The sequence below is a fragment of the Wolffia australiana genome, chromosome 15 (assembly GCF_029677425.1).
Source record: "Wolffia australiana isolate 7733 chromosome 15, ASM2967742v1".
In the NCBI taxonomy this organism is placed as follows: Eukaryota; Viridiplantae; Streptophyta; class Magnoliopsida; order Alismatales; family Araceae; genus Wolffia; species Wolffia australiana.
In genome coordinates this window covers 14,448,419-14,466,140 of record NC_135849.1, presented here as the reverse complement: position 1 = coordinate 14,466,140, position 17,722 = coordinate 14,448,419, and the positions used below count along the sequence as shown (strand labels likewise).

The 17,722-nt window shown below is 46.4% G+C and overlaps 3 protein-coding genes across 4 annotated transcripts; 1 reads left to right on the top strand and 2 right to left on the bottom strand.

The window, feature by feature from the left end:
• The first annotated feature begins 8,277 nt into the window (after positions 1-8,277).
• LOC144712682 (pollen receptor-like kinase 1) lies at positions 8,278-10,722 on the top strand. The gene is made up of 3 exons (XM_078586943.1): positions 8,278-9,203; positions 9,276-9,860; positions 10,064-10,722. The coding sequence occupies exons 1-3, from the start codon at positions 8,438-8,440 to the stop codon at positions 10,720-10,722; spliced, it is 2,010 nt and encodes a 669-aa protein (XP_078443069.1). The 5' UTR covers positions 8,278-8,437.
• Positions 9,940-12,165, bottom strand: LOC144712740 (Pentatricopeptide repeat (PPR) superfamily protein). 2 transcript variants are annotated; one of them, XM_078587037.1, is made up of 3 exons: positions 12,031-12,165; positions 10,852-11,945; positions 9,940-10,691 (listed from the first exon to the last, which is right to left on the bottom strand). In XM_078587037.1, exons 1-2 carry the CDS (start codon positions 12,148-12,150, stop codon positions 10,872-10,874), a joined length of 1,194 nt encoding a protein of 397 aa, XP_078443163.1. In that variant the 5' UTR covers positions 12,151-12,165; the 3' UTR covers positions 9,940-10,691; positions 10,852-10,871. The 2 variants fall into 2 exon arrangements, with proteins under 2 accessions (XP_078443163.1, XP_078443162.1); XM_078587036.1 differs by having other exon boundaries at positions 9,940-11,945.
• Positions 12,166-12,294: 129 nt separating this feature from the next.
• LOC144712742 (large ribosomal subunit protein P2-like) lies at positions 12,295-14,153 on the bottom strand. Its single transcript, XM_078587038.1, has 4 exons — positions 14,047-14,153; positions 12,924-13,013; positions 12,614-12,843; positions 12,295-12,495 (listed from the first exon to the last, which is right to left on the bottom strand). The coding sequence occupies exons 2-4, from the start codon at positions 13,009-13,011 to the stop codon at positions 12,469-12,471; spliced, it is 345 nt and encodes a 114-aa protein (XP_078443164.1). The 5' UTR covers positions 13,012-13,013; positions 14,047-14,153; the 3' UTR covers positions 12,295-12,468.
• Positions 14,154-17,722: the final 3,569 nt, after the last annotated feature.

Below are 17,722 nucleotides of genomic sequence, written 5' to 3'. Positions count from 1 at the left end.
CTCTTAAGTGCTAAGGTACTCCTACACTCTTTGGTGCCATGTTCTTCGTCCAGTATTCTTCAAGTGTTCATCTGCCACGTCGGATTAGATTTGGATTAGTCTTCTAAGCGAATCACCCGCTCGAAGTTATCGATTTTGGTGCTTTGCATCACCATGGTGGTCGTAAGACAATACTCCCGCCCTCGATGAGGAAAGGGGCTGCACCATCAGTATTTTCACAGGACTTAATTTTCGAACTCGACCGTGTGATTTGTGGTATGTTTTATCCCATCATCCCTAGTCGTCCTAGGATCCAGTCCCGTCATCCCCTAGTCATCCTACATCATAATCATTTTGACTGGACCACATTAGCACAGAAATCCTTTGATGATATAAAGCTTAAGATGACACAAGCTCCCATCCTGCGTTTACCCGATTTTATTAAAGTATTTGAGATTGCTTGTGATGCTTCGGGGTTAGGAATTGGAGGAGTGTTGAGTCAGCAGAATCATCCCATCACCTTCGTTAGTGAAAAATTGAATGATGCTAAGCTCAAATACTCCACGTATGATAAAGAATTCTATGCCATTGTTCAATCCCTACGTCACTAGAGACATTATTTGCTCTCTAGAGAATTCATTCTCTATTCCAATCATGACGCATTGAAGTATCTCCATTTCCAGTAGAAGTTGAATGATGATAAGCTCAAATACTCCACGTATGATAAAGAATTCTATGCCATTGTTCAATCCCTACGTCACTGGCGACATTATTTGCTCTCTAAAGAATTCATTCTCTATTCCAATCATGAGGCATTGAAGTATCTCCATTTCCAGTAGAAGTTAAATCCAAGGCATGTTAAATGGGTCGAATACATTCAGTCGTATACTTTTGTCCTAAAGCATAAGAAGGCGTCGAGAACAGAGTTGCCGATACTTTAAGTACACGCGTCCACCTTTTGAATGTCACGAAAATCGAGGTAATTGGCTTTGATCATATTAAGGATCTATATACCGATTGTCCAGACTTTTCACCTATCATCCAATCCTTGGGAAAATATCCTAACCCGAAAATCCAAGACTATATTCTAGAAGAGGGATTCCTATTCTATGGCCGACATCTATGCATCCCACAAACTTCTCTTAGAGACTTCCTTGTTTGGGAAACACATGCCAGAGGTCTAAGTGGTCACTTTGGGCGTGATAAGACGATCGCCACAGTTGAGCATAAATTCTTTTGGCCTTCCTTAAAATGAGATAGCAAATATTGTATCCCAATGTCGTGTATATGCTCTTGCTAAGCAGATCGAACAAAACGCGGCTCTCTATACTCCCCTACCGGTCCCTCATAAACCTTGGGATGATGTGAGCATCGACTTTGTTCTAGGACTTCCGAGAACTCTCAAGTGTCATGATTCCATCATGGTTGTCGTAGATCATTTTTCTAAAATGGCCCATTTCATTCCATGTTTTAAAACTTCTGATGCTTCTCATGTTGCTCAACTTTATTTTAATGAAGTTGTACACTTACATGGCCTAGTATTAGACAGAGATGTTAGATTCACTAGCTACTTTTGGAAGACCCTTTGGCACTTCTTGGGGACAAAACTCAAATTTTCTACCGCTTTTCATCCCCAAACTGATGGTCAGGCTGAAGTCGTTAATAGAAGCCTCAGCAATCTATTACAATCTTTGGTTGGGGACAACCTCAAATCTTGGGATACTATCATTCTGCGCGCCGAGTTTGCCTACAATGCATCTGTCAACCGTACCACCGGCATGAGTCCTTTTGAAATCATTCATGGTCACCCACCTCGTAAACCTATCGACCTCATACCCATGTTGCCGCATGCTAGAGTCTCAGACGATGGTCAAGAATTTGCAAATCATATTAGAAGTCTGCACGAGGACATTCATCATCGCGTCACGAGGAGCAACGCATCATACAAACAGACTGCAAATTTACGCCGTCGTTTTCACAAATTTAATGAAGGTGATATGGTGATGCTGAGGGTAAGGCCGAAGCAATTTTCTCCCCAGCGGGCTACCAAGCTTCATTCTCGTAGTGCCGGTCGTTCCCAATCCTCAAGCGAGTTGGGAAAAATGCTTATGTCGTTGGTATACCCTCTACATGGGGGATAAGCACCACTTTCAATATTTCGAATTTGGCCGCATAAAAGGCCCCACCTCTCTCTTCTAATGACCAATCCCTACCCATGGACTTTTTGGTGAGCGAGTTTGACTTGTCCACTCCTCCTTCATTACCTTCTGATTGGCAAGAGAACATCGAGGCTATACTGGACGAGGTAATCACCTTCACCAAGGGTGGAACGACGCGGAAGTTTCTTGTTCGTTGGTAAGGCAAACCATCGACGAACGGCACGTGGATTGCAGAAGCGGACTTGGCTCGCCTTCGCCCAGACCTGTTGACGCCTTTGGAGTTTCCCGCCAACAACTTGACAGAGTCGAGTTCACATCAATTTCTTGATGCAGATAAGCCTTTTATCTTCTCCATTGAGCTTATCCATACACTCAAAACACCAAGAAAACCCTTGATGGACCATCAAAACTTCACTCTCTTTCAATTTTCCTCCCTAGGTGGTGGCGACGACGTCAACGCACCATCTTACGATGCGCCGCCATCGTCATCCGAGACGCCTCGCATCCTAACTCATCATCAACGCCAATGAAGAACCGCCATGATGACGACCACATCAGCGCACCAACGACAGACGCGCCTCCACTTACGCATGACATATCCCGCGTCATGACACGTCGCCAACGAAAACTGCAGAACCATTCGTGACGTGATGAGTTGACACGTCACCTCGTCCTTGATGGTTATTTTATTTCTTATTTTCTCTTTCCTCCAAGGCCTATATGTAGGCCAATGTCGCAAAAGAACACTTAGCGAGTTTATTTCAAGAATAGAAGTTTTTCTTCTTGGAAGATTTGCCCCATCCTCCCCGTCCCGTTCTGGTCGCCGTCGCCGCCGCTGATCGTCGGCGCGCACTATGCCCTTGGCCACCGCGTTGTGCCCCAGCCACCCGTGCCTAGCGCTCCGGCCTCCTCGCCCCTATTCCTTGGCCGCCTGCACCCTTGGCCGCCTGCACCCTTGGCCGCTGCCCCACGCCTAGGCCGCTCCATGCCCTAGGCCGTGCCCCATGCCAGGCCGCCCCACACAAGCGCCGCCCGCACAGGTGTCTACCCTGCGCAAGCGCTCGCCTGCGAAGCCGCCTGCACAGCGCTCGCTTGCACAGGCTGCCCCCCGCATAGGCGTCCTCCCCGCGCAGGCGCCCGCCCGCACAATCGCCCGCCCCACGTAGGTGCCCGTCCGCACAGGCAGCCCACATGCATAGGAGTTCGGCCTGCGCTGGTGCCCGCCCGCACAGACGTCTGCCCTGTGCAGGCGCCTGCCCCACCTCGTCCGCCTGTGCCAACAGAGTCCCCGGCCACCAGCCCGTGCCCGTTGTGGCCCCGGACGCCCTCGCAGCCACTCGTCGCCGCACATACCGTTTAGGCCTCGGGGCGCTGCCATGCACCCCACAAGGGGGCGACTCCCCCCTTGACCCCCCGCCAACTGACCGCGCAGTTGGATCTGCCACACCCTGTCGAAGCACACGACATTCGTCCTGCCAACAATGCGTCGAGAATTTCCCGCAGCCTCTTCACGCACTATTGAGTGCCGAGGTACTTCTACACACTTTGGTGTCATGTTCTTCATCCAGTATTCTTCGAGTCTTCATCCACCGCATTCGGATTAGATTTGGATTTTGAATCTTCAAGCAAATAGATTGAATAGGCCTTTGAATCTTCTAGCAATCGCCCGTTTGAAGTTATTGATTTTGGTGCTTTGCATCACTATGGTGGTTGTAAGATAGTACTCCCGCCCTCGACGAGGAGAGGGGCTGCACCATCTGTATTTTCACCGGATTTAGTTTTCAAACTCGATCATGTGATTTGTGGTCTGTTTTATCCCGTCGTCCCTCGTCATCTAGTATCCAGTTCCCATCATCACCTAGCTCCGTCACATCTAGTCATCCTGCATCAGTAAAAATGGAAGATGAGAAGCTACATAGACACGAGACGGGCCTCCGATATTTGAGAAGCAAAACCTTTGCAGTATCATCTCAGAATCTGACTCTCAAATATCAGTTTATATGATTCATGCATGTACATGCCCCCACTAGTGCCTCCACAACATCTAGTGAGGCATAGAGAGGTGTATATGTAAACTCTCACATGTACAACAACTATGAGATGGAAACTGTGTTAAGTTATGGGGATATCATTTGGCGCATGAAAATCATTTTCCCAATGCAGTTCAAGCCAAAGACCACTTTAAAAATGAATTCAAAAACAAGCTAAACTTTGTGTACCTCAAGTGGAATTTGTTCCAATCTTGACTTACCCACCTCTAATAGTATCCATACAAGTAGTAGACTGCTCGATCTCCTCTCCTTCTCCAACTATACTCAAATACCTTATTGATCTCCTCACCATCAAGAAGCACTTGTAGAATGAGTGGAGAGATGCGAGAAATGAGAATGGAGGCACCCAAATCTGGATGGCATGGGAACCTAAAATGACTGGCACATTTTTAAGAGGTTGATATGACTAAATTTACATGTTTGTTCACATTAAATTGCTTATATTTGTGCTACCAATCCTAAAATGATTAAATTTATTGTTAGAATGATATTTTAAGTTTTTAAAAATTTTAAGTATTTTATGGATTTATTCTGATGTCATAGTATGAACATCATTTTCCTAATTTTTTGACATTATATTCATAAAGATATGATTTTTATAATTCAGAATATATGTATTTATGTTTTTTTAGCTTTATATTTATTTTTATATGAATTATTAAGGTATTTCAGGTTTTATTTCTGATTTGCCCCATGTTGTCATTCAATTCATCAAACATTGACCAATGGATGATTCGTGCTAATTATTAGTGTAGCCAATCATTAAAATGACAATATTACGACATCAATGGCTAACACACTGTTATTCTTATTATTTGTATTTAGAGTGATGATTTAGCCCGCACAAACGAGGTATTTTATGAAAAAAAATGCAATGCCAAAAATGAGGAGACTCGAATTGAAATGTTCATTATTTTAGTGCTCAGCTCTCCTTTGAATGGTCAAGAAGTATTGTGCCAAGTGATGTGTCAGAAGAAAAATGGTGCCACTTTACACATGGGGCCAAAGTGCCACTAATTAATTTTAAGTTTTAAAGAAAGTGTGCTAATGTGGTGTGTGTTGATCGCCATGTTACACACCCCCTTTATATAATATTATTAAACTGTTATTCCATTGTTTTGTCTTTTTCAATAATAAGGCTCATGGCGCAATATCGATCGAGGATGACACGGGATAATATGAGCCAGTCATTGCATTTAATTCAATGCTAAGAACAAAATTCCTAAGAGTGATGATATGATGACACTTATGAGGACATGAAAAGAGAAATCTTTGGACTAAATCAATTAGAAATTGTCTAACTTCAGGGATTGATATTTGACCATTTTCAAAGCCGATAAAGCTGAATTTTGATGCTAGCTTTTTCTTTCTCCAGTCTATATATACTTAAAATTGGATCTACAAATTGAACCCCCCCCCCCAAATCTTTCTGGAAAACATCTTTAAACTCAGTTTCTCCTAGATAATTAGATTGAAATATAGTGAGCTTTTGAAGGTCTATCAAGGGTTTTCATGGTGTCTTGAGTGCTTCGAGGAGGTCAACAAAGAAGTGGAGAAGCTGATATGCATTAGGGAAATGCCTTGATCATAGGGGGCATATGGATATCAACTTTTTATACATATCACATTCAGTTATCCATATCTTACTTTTTTATGGAAATATATGTGGCCGGCAAGCCAATCACACATTCCACATCTCGTTCTATGTTCATTAATAGAACATATTCATTATATTGCACGTGTGATGCTTATAATGAAGTCCATGAATACATGACCAGACTTAGTAAATTATGATGACATCGTAATACAGAGATCACCAGTCATTCAACATGTGTTCTAAACATTCCTATTCGAAGGATACGCGAGAAGGACATCAAAGTATCCGGCTAGAATAATACTATCTAGCCTCACTCATATGATGAGTATGGTCAGTCCCCTAGCCATTAATGTGGAGACACTAAGGATAGATAGTGGGTGCTCTTTAGTGGAAAGAGTTTACTAAATTGATCCGTATGAATCCCTAAATGGTATTATACGGAATTGTCAATCAGGTCGATTCACGTCACGATTGTGTAAGTGGTCCTTAGACCTGAGACACCAAAGACGTCTTGTGGACGGACCGTTGTACTTTGACTATGGCCAACGAATCTCTAATCATGGGATTCCAAACTGTCTTAGTTCGGGTACACCAAGAAGTTCACGAAGACGATTGAGTGGTCAAGATGGGATCATCCCCCCTCGGTATAAGAGGTGACAGCTCAAGGAAGATGATGCGATGAAGTCCTTGGCCAAGGCAATGAAATATCAAAGAAGAGTTCTCCGATGATGTCTGAATGCATCAGTACTAACTCGGATGATCGATTAGGGTTTGACAGTTGACCATACCCTAAGTCATCCAAGGAGTGTCAAGTGGATGAGGAATTATACATACACGGTAACCGATGATGAACAGGTTCCATGAGTGAGTCGATACACACTCCTTTGTATCTTCTAGGACACGAGGTGTAGCTTGGCACCCCACGTGTCAGAGTCTCGACCTATCGATTGGGTTAAATAGATCTAACACTAATAAATATATATGATGATATAGTTAATTAATTTGGAAGGCCAATAAAGGTTATTGGGCTGCTAGAGTCATTAACTAGACTGATACATGGGCCTAGAGGGTCACATGCAAATGCTCTTTTGGACGTCGGAAGATATACTTAAGTTTTGGGGGTTTTTATGAAAATAACCCACGTAGTATAAATAGGGGAAGGCTCTCAACGATATAGGTTGACCAACCTTACTAATCAACTATCTTAAGATATAGATTAATCAATGATTGATTTAATTCAACTGGTGGGTTAAGTTTCCAGGCCCTGTGTTGTCAAGCTACACCTCATGCTTTAGAAGATACACAAGAGTGTATGAACTCATTTACTAAACGTTTCTTTCATCATTTATGGTGTATGTATTTCAATGTCCTTCTTGAGTATCGTTCAAGTAGAAAATTTATATTACATGCTTAAAGACCACTGATCTCCTTATTATGATTTCATCATGATTCACAAAGACATATCATGAATTCATGGATTTTATTATAAGCATCATACGTGAACTATAAGGTATACATTGTACTCTCATGGAGATCGAACGAGATATGAAATATGCAATTGGCATGTTGACCACATATTTTTCCACCAAGTAAGAGAAAAAACATACAAAAATAAATTTGATTCAAGTATACATCATAATAATGCTTCGAACTCAAAACTCACATTAATTGAACATAAATATTTAAATTCCAAATTACAATGACAATTTTTATTGGAGTACTTTGGTAGTTACAAAATTATTTATACCTCTCCTAAATACATTTTAATTCAATGCGTTAAAAGTAACATTATTTGAACCATAGATTCAAATACAATTATGTTCCTTTAATGATATTGAGTTTAAACTCTAACCTTTATATTATAGGAAGGTTAGTTTAATAAATCAAAAAGGCTTTTTTAGATAGTAAAATTCGTTTGTACTCCTATCCCCAATTCAATTTTAATTAAATTCGTTTTAAGTTTACTAGCTGATAGCTTAAATTTATGTTTCATAAATCTATTCCAAATATTTCATTTACCCAATATCAGCAAATTTTCTTGCTAAGCTTATTATGATAATTGTATAATGCTACATCATTTTAAGCTGCCTCTCTAAGATACACTTTTGATGGATTATTTTAATATAATAAGTTAATACATTGTGTAATTTAAACTTGAAATCTAAAATTTCAGTGTCTTAGCTATTATCAAACTTAAATTATAAACTCATCACTATAACTTTCAAAATTATACAACGGTAACGAATGCGCCTACGACGACTCATTACCGGTTCCAACACATCGTCTCTCGTTATTCGATGATCATGACTACCCAAAATGTAGTCATTATCTGATAATCCCCCCGGACGATTCGTCATCGTCACCGGCGATGGCCGACGGCGAGCCGCGAGCTCCAGAGTCCAGATGGGACGGCGGCGCCGCCGGTGGCCGGCGTTCTACGGAGGCAAACCGCCGTGAAAGTAGGCCTCAACCTGGGCGCCCTGTTTCCGGAAGAGAGGTGTCTAAAACCGGAATGCAGAGAAGAGGAGGAGGGCCGGGGCTTGCGGGCTCTCCCTCAACACCCCCCTCCATTCTTAGCCTTCCCCATCTCCCCGTCACCTTCTTCCTCCTTCCCCCGCCCCTCCCCTCCTTCTGGTCATCTACTCCCATTGATGGTCTTTAACTCGCCCTTCTCCCCGACATGGGCGACCTTTAACTCCCCGGCAATCCCCCATCCCCATCGCCTCCGCCCGCGGCGCTGCGCACCGCCCGCCATGCCCGGCGGGGCCTGCCTCCTCGCCGTGCTCCTCATCCTGGCCGCGGCGGCGCCGGCGCGCGCGCAGCCGCCGTCGCAGGCCGGCGTGCTCCTCCGCTTCAAGGCGGCGATGACGGACGCCGCCGGCGCGCTCGGCGACTGGACTTCCGTCGCCAACGCCGGCCCCTGCCTCGGCGGCCGCCGCGGCAACTGGACCGGCGTCTACTGCGAAGACGGCAAGGTGATCAAGTTGGTGCTGGAGAACATGGCCCTCTCCGGCGCTCTCGACTTCGCCCCGCTCGCCGAGCTCCAAGAGCTACGCAGCCTCAGCCTCATGAACAACAGCTTCGACGGGGCCTTGCCTTCTCTCCGGGGGCTATTGGGCCTCAGGAGCCTCTACCTGGCGCGTAACCAGTTCTCCGGCGACATCGCCGCCGACGCCTTCGCCGGGATGAACTCCGTATGGGCGCTGCACCTCGAGCACAATTCCTTCGCCGGCGCCATCCCCGCCTCTCTCACCGCCCTCCCCAACCTCGCCGAGCTCTCGCTTCAAGACAACGCCTTCTCCGGCCGCCTGCCCGAGTTCAAGTTCGGCCCCAGGTTGAAGCTCAACGTCTCCTACAACCGGCTCGAGGGACCGATCCCGGCGAGCCTCTCCGCCGCCGACCCGAGCTCCTTCGCCGGTGAACCCCCCTCCCCCCAGTCTTCCGTCCTCGAGCAGCGCCAGATTGACTCGTCCGGTTGAGCTTGCGCAGGGAACGAGGGGCTCTGCGGCGCGGTCCTCGGCGTGGCCTGCGCGCCATCCTCGGCGAAGAGACCGCCATCGACGGGGCACGCGGCGGTGATCTGGGCGGCGGCGGCGGTGGTCGGCGTGGGGATCGCGGCGGTGTGCCTGGTGGGCCGGCGGCGGCGCGGGCGGCGGCGGCTAGAGGAGCGCCAGCTCGGGCGGCCGACCTCGTCGGGGACGAAGAAGCCGTCCTCCTCCTCCGCCGGCGGCGGAGGCAAAGACGCGGAGGAGGAGACGAAGCTGGTGGTAATCCGGGAGAGGAACAACGAGAAGATTGATCTGCAGTCGCTGCTGGGGGCGCCGGCGGAGGCCATGGCGAGCGGCGGGCTGAGAACCTTCAAGGTGATCCTCCCGGCGGGGCCGGCCGTGGCGGTGAAGAGGTATGCGGAGATGAACGGGATGGACAGGGAAAAGTTCCACGAACACATGCGCCGCCTCGGCGCCCTCTCCCACCCCAATCTCCTCCCCCTCCTCGCCTACAATTACCGCAAGAAGGAGAAGCTCCTCGTCACCGACTACGTCCCCAACGGCAGCCTCCACGACCTCCTCCACGGTAATAAGCCTATGCTATATAGACGCGGTCGTTCTTTCTGTGCGAATTGTTCATTCTGCTCGGTTTTCCCAATAGAACAGAAACAAAGTGCAGTTTTTTTGTTCTTTTGAAAAAAAAAGAACAGAACAAAGAACAATGCCAAGGCTACTTAGGGTGAAAACGGAACGGGGGACCATCTCATCGAATGGGTTAAATCGGTGCAGGAAGCCGGAGCTCGGAGCGGCAGGTCGGGCCGGACTGGGGGACGAGGCTGAGAATACTCAAGGGCGCCGCGAGGGGGCTGCTGTATCTGTGCCGGGAGATGCCCATGCTGACCACTCCGCACGGGCACCTCAAGGCCTCCAACGTGCTCCTCGACGGCGCCATGCAGCCGCTGCTGGGCGAGTACGGGCTGTCGCCGGTGCTCAACCCGAGCCACGCCCACATGGAGCTGGCGGTGTACCGCTCGCCGGAGTTCGCGCACCACGGGCGCATCACCAAGAAGTCCGACGTCTGGACCCTCGGCGTGCTCATCCTCGAGGTCCTCACCGGCAAGGACCCCGACCGCCACGCGCGGCGCAGCCACGGCGGCCCCGACGCCAGCGACGACTCCAGCTCCGCCACCCACGACGAAAACGGCGCCGCCGAGCTGGCCGCCTGGGCCGAGTCGATGGTGCGCGAGGAGCGGGAGGAGGAGCTCTTCGACGAGGTCTTGCCCACCTCCGGCACCGCCGCCAGCGACATGCGCAGGCTTCTCCGCGTCGCGCTCGCCTGCTGCGAGCCCGACGTCGGCGACCGCTGGGATGTCGCCGAAGCCTGGAGCCGGATCGACGAGCTGCGAGATCCCGAAGCCTACTTGAATCCACAAGCCTTAGTACAGTAAGTAACAGTGTAGGAACAGGACTTGAATCCACAAGAGCCTAAGCCCGAACTCTACTTGGAGCCTAAGTCCTGAATCCTAAGAACTAGCTTCTCCAAACCCTTATTCTTGTACCCCAATAGGATCTCTTACCGTGTCTTTGCCCCCTCCCATCAGTAATTCCAGATGACTTGGTTGCTTCTGTACTGCTTCTTGAGATGGAAGGAGACGAGGTCGGAGTAGGACCAGCGTCGTCGTCGTCGTTGAGTCCCTCGTCTTCCTTCGGCTGACTGGAGCAGCGCCTCGGCGCCGGCGTGGAAGTCCCCCTTGCCGAAGACCTCGAACACGAGCGGGTCGGTGGCCACGCGGGGGGCGCGGCCGGCGAGGTCCATCTTCCCCAGCGCAAAGGGCAGGTTCAGGGCGAGCCGCCGGTCCACGTAGAGGTCCACCACGGACCCGCAGGTGACCAGGTCGGGCTGCACCCCCAGGTGCGCCATATGGTCAAAGCCCAGGTGCAGGTCCCAGACCATGCCCATCCGCGCGAAGGCCAGCGCCCGGATGTTGAACGTGGTCAGGTCCGGGGAGAAGCCCGCCGCGGTCATGCCCAGGAACTCCCTCTGAAGGCTCTTCATCTTGAAGTTGGCCGCGTAAGAGAGCAGGAGCAGGTTCCAGAGGAGGTTGCCCACGTTGCGCCGGCCAAGGCCCACGTCTCGGAGAAACTCCCCCAGAAGATAGAACTTCCGCCGGGCTATGTAGGCCGCCGCCACGGACCGGATCGCGTCCCTCTCGACCAGGACCCGCCACCGCTTCAGCCGCCGGTACGCGCCGTCCACGTCCGAGAGGGTCCCGAACCGGCTGTAAGAGCTCACCACGGCGTTGCCCGTGGCCGAGTCCACGGCGATTCCCTGGCTAGCCATCTCCTCTAGCGCGGTCTCCATCATTTCTAGCTGCCCGGCGCCGCCGATGGCGCGGACCGCCGCCGAGAAGAGCTCCGCGCGCGGGCCGCAGCCCCTCGCGGCGGCCTCGCCGGCGACGCGCGCGAGCTCCTCGAACTGCCCGGTCCGGGCGTAGGCCTCGATCAGGCGCTGCGCCACCGCCGCGCCGGGCGCCGCCGTGCTGTGGATTAGCTCGAGCCATAGCGCGCGCGACTCCGCCACCTCGCCCCTCTCGGCCCATAACACCATCGACGTCTCCAAGTCCGTAACGGGAGAGGCCGGCCTTCCTCCCACCGCCACGAGACTCCTGCTCTGCAATTCGACAAACAGGTCGCTTGCAAGTAAAGAGAAAGCGAGGGTACAAACTTTGATAGTCAGGCAGGGGAATCTGTCTTACCCCTCCGTCAAAGTACAAACCATGGCCGGCGGAGCCAGCGGCACCGCCGCGCCGCCGCCGGCGATGCGCGCAACTCAACGGCGGCGCTCCGCCGGTGTATGCCTTTGCCGTGGCACTCATAGATAGTTTTCTGGATGAGGTCTGCCGTCTGCGTTGCGTATGAATCTTGTCTCTTGAAAGGGGGCTTGCGTTCAGCCTCTGGTGTTATTATATTATTTGATTTTCGGCCTATGGTAGGAGGGTGCGCATTTTGACAAAGATAAATTCGGGAATTTACTGCTTCATAACAAAAATTTGATCTAAGTCAGAAGAGGTATTGGTGAAAACACCAGACAAACCGAAGAACAAAAATGTCTAGAAAAGACTCCAGAAAAGAAAATAAGGTGACAGAGACATGGAAGGGGGGAGACACGGAGGGCTTTCGCTTTGTAGAAGCAACTAGTCGAACAAGCTGAAACCCATGTCCTGCAAGAAGAGAGTGAAAACATGAGTTGGTAACCCGGTTACAAAGGGGGAAAAATGATAACTTGATGGCGATGCTTTTTTTTTTCTTTTCTTTTTTTAACTTGATGGCGATGCTTACGTCGTCGGACTCTTCCTTCTCCTCCTTCTTCTCCTCCTTGACCTCGGAGGCAGCCGGGGCAGCGGCACCACCGGAGACGGGGGCGACCGCGGCGGCAACAGCAACGCCACCTCCTCCGGAAGGAACTGAGGCAAGCTTCTCCCTCCCAGAAGCGATGAGCTCGGTGATGTCCTTCCCCTTCACCTCGGACAAGAGGAACTCGATTCTGTCGTCATCTGCCTCGGCGCCGACTGCATGAGAAATAGAACTTAGAAACAACGGTAGAGTGGTGGAATTAAGACAATGGATAGGTTGAACAGTAAGTAGAGACCTGAACCAAGGATACCCTTGATGTCCTCGGCAGAGGGGCTGGTGTTTCCACCCAGAATGGCCAAGAGGTAAGCTGCGATGACCTTCATCTCTGTAATATCATCAGAAGGCAACATTCATGAGTCGAGATGAATACTTAAGCATGAATGTTATAACGATATTCAGAGGTCCGATAAAATTATCTGGAAAAATAGCAGTGGCATTCATAACCTAAGTTGACATTGTCCATGAAATAGTACAATTGACCCAACAAGAAAACAAAATGGACGACATATCACGGTGAAGCGACTTTGTTCTGAGAGACAATCTATTATTTTGTGCTCATGAAGAACGGTTCTCTGATGGATGATCCTTCTAGTGAGTTATGGCCACCACAATTTTATGTCATGACAGTCCGCACTGGGAACCGGCGACAGAAAGAACACTAATGAGCTGAAACTACGAATTGTGAAAAAGTATACACAAATCACCACTGATCTTATTAACTATTAAATTATAACTAACTATATAACATTGATGAATCGTATAAATCACATAGAATTTAGCCTTATGGAGGAAAAATATGAAAGAAAAACTCCACTATATACCAACAAAAGATCTTTAATTATTTCAAACTTGAGATTTCAACGCTAATCAACTGGCCCGGAAAAAATCAAGCTGTCGCAGACAGCAAAGAATGCTCTCCGAAAAATACGATAGCTGAAAGAACACGTCACATGCCTCCCCATATTTTAATCAATGGTTTCCCTTGCGTCATGGCACAAATAGAGAGGATCAACATTCGTGTAGTGAAATTACAAAAAAAGGATAAATAACCAGATTTCAGCCGAGTCAGATGCGATAGGAAACGGGCAAAGACGGAATGAAGAAACTAGTTGAAGTTTATGCCGTAACACTCCTACAACTACATGACAGATCGAAACAATTTACAAAGTTGAAATCATCGCTGGAATAGGCGAACAATTCTTGTAACGAAGAAGCCAGATGGATAATCATCTATCGAAGTTCAACGATAATGCGTCGGAAACCAGAGCAACAAAAAAGACATCGGAAAAAATCCATCGCGCGAAGGGAAACAAGCAACTAGGAGAAGTTGAGATCTCGAGTACGGTCAGTTTCCTTACTTGACACTAGATTGAGAAAAGAAGCGCTGCAGCCGGCTCTGCAATGGTCGAGACGCAAGTTCCTGGGAACGAGCTCGCCGCGGCTAGGGTTTTCTGAAGAATGCCCATCGCGAAGGGCCGGGTAAATATATAGTATACTTCCACATGTTCCTCCCACCGGATTAATGGGCCTTCAACTTCGGCCGCCAGATTAATGGGCCTTCTTCGCTCAACTCTCTTGCCTCCACGCCCATAACTGATTATAATTTTGGTCATGATAACGAGGTCTAAAGACAGAACAATCAGTCGCTATATCTATTATAAACCATACATAATCTTCTCCTGAGAAGCCATCTCGATATTTTCTCAAAATTTTACTAGAAGAACCCGAGGCAAGGAAACTCTGTAAGAGTGAATACACGACATATGAATTCCTAGGAAGTTCTGTACATCCCACAATGATATCATGCTAGTTTACAGATGTCCAAGCTGAAGCAAAAGTATGTTGAATTAATCTTTATTATGCTCATGAATGACCCATATAATTTTGGTTTAGGGGTCCTAGTTTGAAATATATATGCCACTGATCCTTATTTTCAAAAGTGATTCATTGAATGACCAAGCCATCTCTAGACAACTCAAAAGTTGTGTGGTGCATCAAGGGGGAGGTTGTGCGACTTCCATCACTCGTTGCAATTCGATTAGCATGAATCCAGTCTAACTAATTTGTGAATTTGAAAAGAAGAGTCACTCCTCCATCGTTGAATTATGAACTTGGAATTTTCATTAGATCGAGATTAAGTTCAAACCTTGGCCACTTTTTATTGATGATTTTCTCATATTAAAACTTTGTGGCTCCAAAATGAAGGAGCTCACCTCAAATTCTTTCTCTTTTTCAGAGATCTATTCACTCAATTTATCTCTATCTACTAAAAAACTCTGGGTTTTGGCCCTATGAAAACCATGTTACTGTGTTACGCCCAAAGATTAAGGTCAAGGTGTTAACCTAAAATGCCTATATTATCAATTTTATGAATATTGAAGTTAGGGTTTGTTTCATAAACATATAAACAGTTAGTAGACTTATGGCCAAGTATGATAAACAATAAGATTAATTCATGCTTCAAACATGGGACATATCCATACTCTCATCGCATCTCATGATTAATAAACAAATCATTTCAGAATGAAATATTGTGATTTAGCATCTAGTATCTTCGTGATCATGGTTTTAATTAACCATTAACCAAAATCTAAATATGATAAACAATGAGTTAAAGCTAAAAATTAGGTCAATCTTTACTAGATGTGCGGACTGATACGGCTCATTCTCTTATGTATGGATTAGCGCATATTGAGAATCTTAAATTCTTGCTACAAAATGGAAGGAAATAATTTATATTTTACACTAATTTTTTGGATTATTTATTAAAAATAATAACTTTCTACTAAAAACAATCTCAAAGACAATGAAATTACAGATAATGTTTCATTAAAAGGCTGATGAGAGAATGTCTAATAAAAACAATCTCAAAGAGAAGTGCCACTAATATTCAGAACAACTAAACAGTTATTGTGGTATTATACTCAGTAACAATTGGTTCAATGATTGAACTATCGATAATGATCCCAACCATGATTAGACTGACGACACCCATTGGATTGGCCTTTGGGTGAAACACATGCATGGATCAATGGAAGTTTTAATCTACATACTGATCTTTTTTGCACAGGATTTTTAAATCAAAGAGATGACATTCTGAACTCGCTCAAATATGTACAGACAAGTATGATGATGAGTACGGGTCAAATCCACAAAGAGCAGGGTTGACTTCTTAAAACAGTTGACTTGGTTAAACTAGGGTCAAATTAGATGAAAAGGGTTGTAAGAATTATGATAATATTTATACAATTAAATTAACAAAGTATTATAGTCCAATTAAGTAAAACTGGTCAAAGTTGGATTAAACATCTGAATAAAAATCAAGTTTAAAATTATTTAATTAATTATTAAGTGATATTTTTTATTTTTAAATTTTCAGAAAGAGATAATGTAAGGATTAGTTTTTTGTAATTTTATAATTTTAAAATAAGAAGAAATCAATGGACAGTTCAGAGAGTTGACTTTGACCGACAGAGGCGAATTGAGTGCCAAAGTTGAAATATAATTTTTTGAAAATTATATTTTCAGAAATTATAGGGATAAAGTATAATTATCATATGTATTTGGGAATTTTGTCGAGATGGTGTAAAATTAATTCTGAATTTTCAAAGCCAAGGCTTTGAAAAAACCCAATTAATGATATCCAATAAAAGTGAAGAGATTGGCCAAGCAATTGATGTTAGAAGTTAATGAACAAGTTATGGATGGAAACCTGACGATTATTGGATTGACAAGATATAAATACAATGCAACCTGGAGATTCGAGTGCTGAGATATGGATCTCTCAATTCCACGCTAGAAAATTGTAACTCGTATCAAGATGTAGTGGTCAAATGACCATCTGGTGGTCAAATTAAAAAAAATGGAAATATGACTCAAAGAAATATATATCCCCATTAACACGGTAATATTTGGTTGAGTAGTGAGTGAGAAAATTGTGTCCAAAGTTGCCAGAAAAAAAATTGTGGTGAACTTGAGAAAAAATGGCAGGGATTCAATCAAATCTCTATTTTTTTCTAATCAAAATTTAGGATCAGTTCGTTTTAAATAAAAAATTACACAGTTTACACTTTTCCAACCTAAAACCCCCAAAAGTAGGCCTTCAAAAAGTTCAAAGCTCATTAATCACCTCGTTTTTCACTTATGGAGTATTTTGGCATGTTGTGAACAATCTTCCCTCTTCTTTTGATGGATTGACGAGATTTTTGCATCAGGACAACTGTCACCAAGTCAAGGATGCAAATCACTCTATTATTTACCAAAGAAATATGACTACATGCTCGATCAATCAGGATTTCTGATGTCGGACGTCGTCTAGGACGTTGTTTGGTCAACACCGAATATGATGGTTCGGTGTCGATAAAGGATGATGGTATCGAACGTCGACGGTGTCGTCGTCTGATGGGTGAAACCCTAACGGGTTATGTAACTACGACGTGATGAGTGGGTGTCCTACGTGTCGTACGTGCATGCTCCGATTCAAGGGAGGCACCGAGCTCCAAGCTTGGACGTGGTCACCGGGTGACGGCAACGGTGGCCTCTCGAACCTCGTCAGAGCGACGAAAGCGTCTATGGCTGAACGGAATCAGTTCGTAGGTCTTGCATGTAACATACGATCTTGTTCATACCGGTAAGACACTCAAATGTTGTAATTTCTCTCAAAGTCTCTCTCACCTACCTAGCCCGAGCGCGGTGGAGTCAAGATGAAAATGTACTGCAAAAGGTAAGTAAACGAGCGATGGGAGAGGACAGCGTACCTCACGGCGTGGCTCGCGGTGCAGAATTCCGTCGACGTCGGCGATTGTCGAAGTGGGTGGGGTGGAGAGACGCCGGAGAGCAAGCGGCTCGACGAAGAAAGATGATGCCGGAGCTACTCATAAAGGTCGGAGGAGAAGAGAGCAAAGGAAACGCTACGAACCAGCTCGAGCATCGGGTTGACCGATCGCTACCCTTATGGCGGGTAGTGGAGCAGGGTCAGGCAATGGGACGTGAGCAATTGAGTTCAGTTTGTTGTCGGGGGGGGGGACTGGTTGA

Excerpts from the sequence above, each read along its gene's own strand:
- LOC144712740 (XM_078587036.1), bottom strand. The coding sequence starts at position 12,150 with ATGAGTGCCACGGCAAAGGCATACACCGGCGGAGCGCCGCCGTTGAGT. Across the intron at positions 11,946-12,030 it reads GTTTGTACTTTGACGGAGGG|AGCAGGAGTCTCGTGGCGGT; the intron begins GTAAGACAGATT and ends GTCGAATTGCAG.
- LOC144712742 (XM_078587038.1), bottom strand. The coding sequence starts at position 13,011 with ATGAAGGTCATCGCAGCTTACCTCTTGGCCATTCTGGGTGGAAACACC. Across the intron at positions 12,844-12,923 it reads CAAGGGTATCCTTGGTTCAG|TCGGCGCCGAGGCAGATGAC; the intron begins GTCTCTACTTAC and ends TTTCTCATGCAG. Across the intron at positions 12,496-12,613 it reads AGAAGGAAGAGTCCGACGAC|GACATGGGTTTCAGCTTGTT; the intron begins GTAAGCATCGCC and ends CTCTTCTTGCAG.
- LOC144712682 (XM_078586943.1), top strand. The coding sequence starts at position 8,438 with ATGGTCTTTAACTCGCCCTTCTCCCCGACATGGGCGACCTTTAACTCC. Across the intron at positions 9,204-9,275 it reads CGACCCGAGCTCCTTCGCCG|GGAACGAGGGGCTCTGCGGC; the intron begins GTGAACCCCCCT and ends GAGCTTGCGCAG. Across the intron at positions 9,861-10,063 it reads CCTCCACGACCTCCTCCACG|GAAGCCGGAGCTCGGAGCGG; the intron begins GTAATAAGCCTA and ends AAATCGGTGCAG.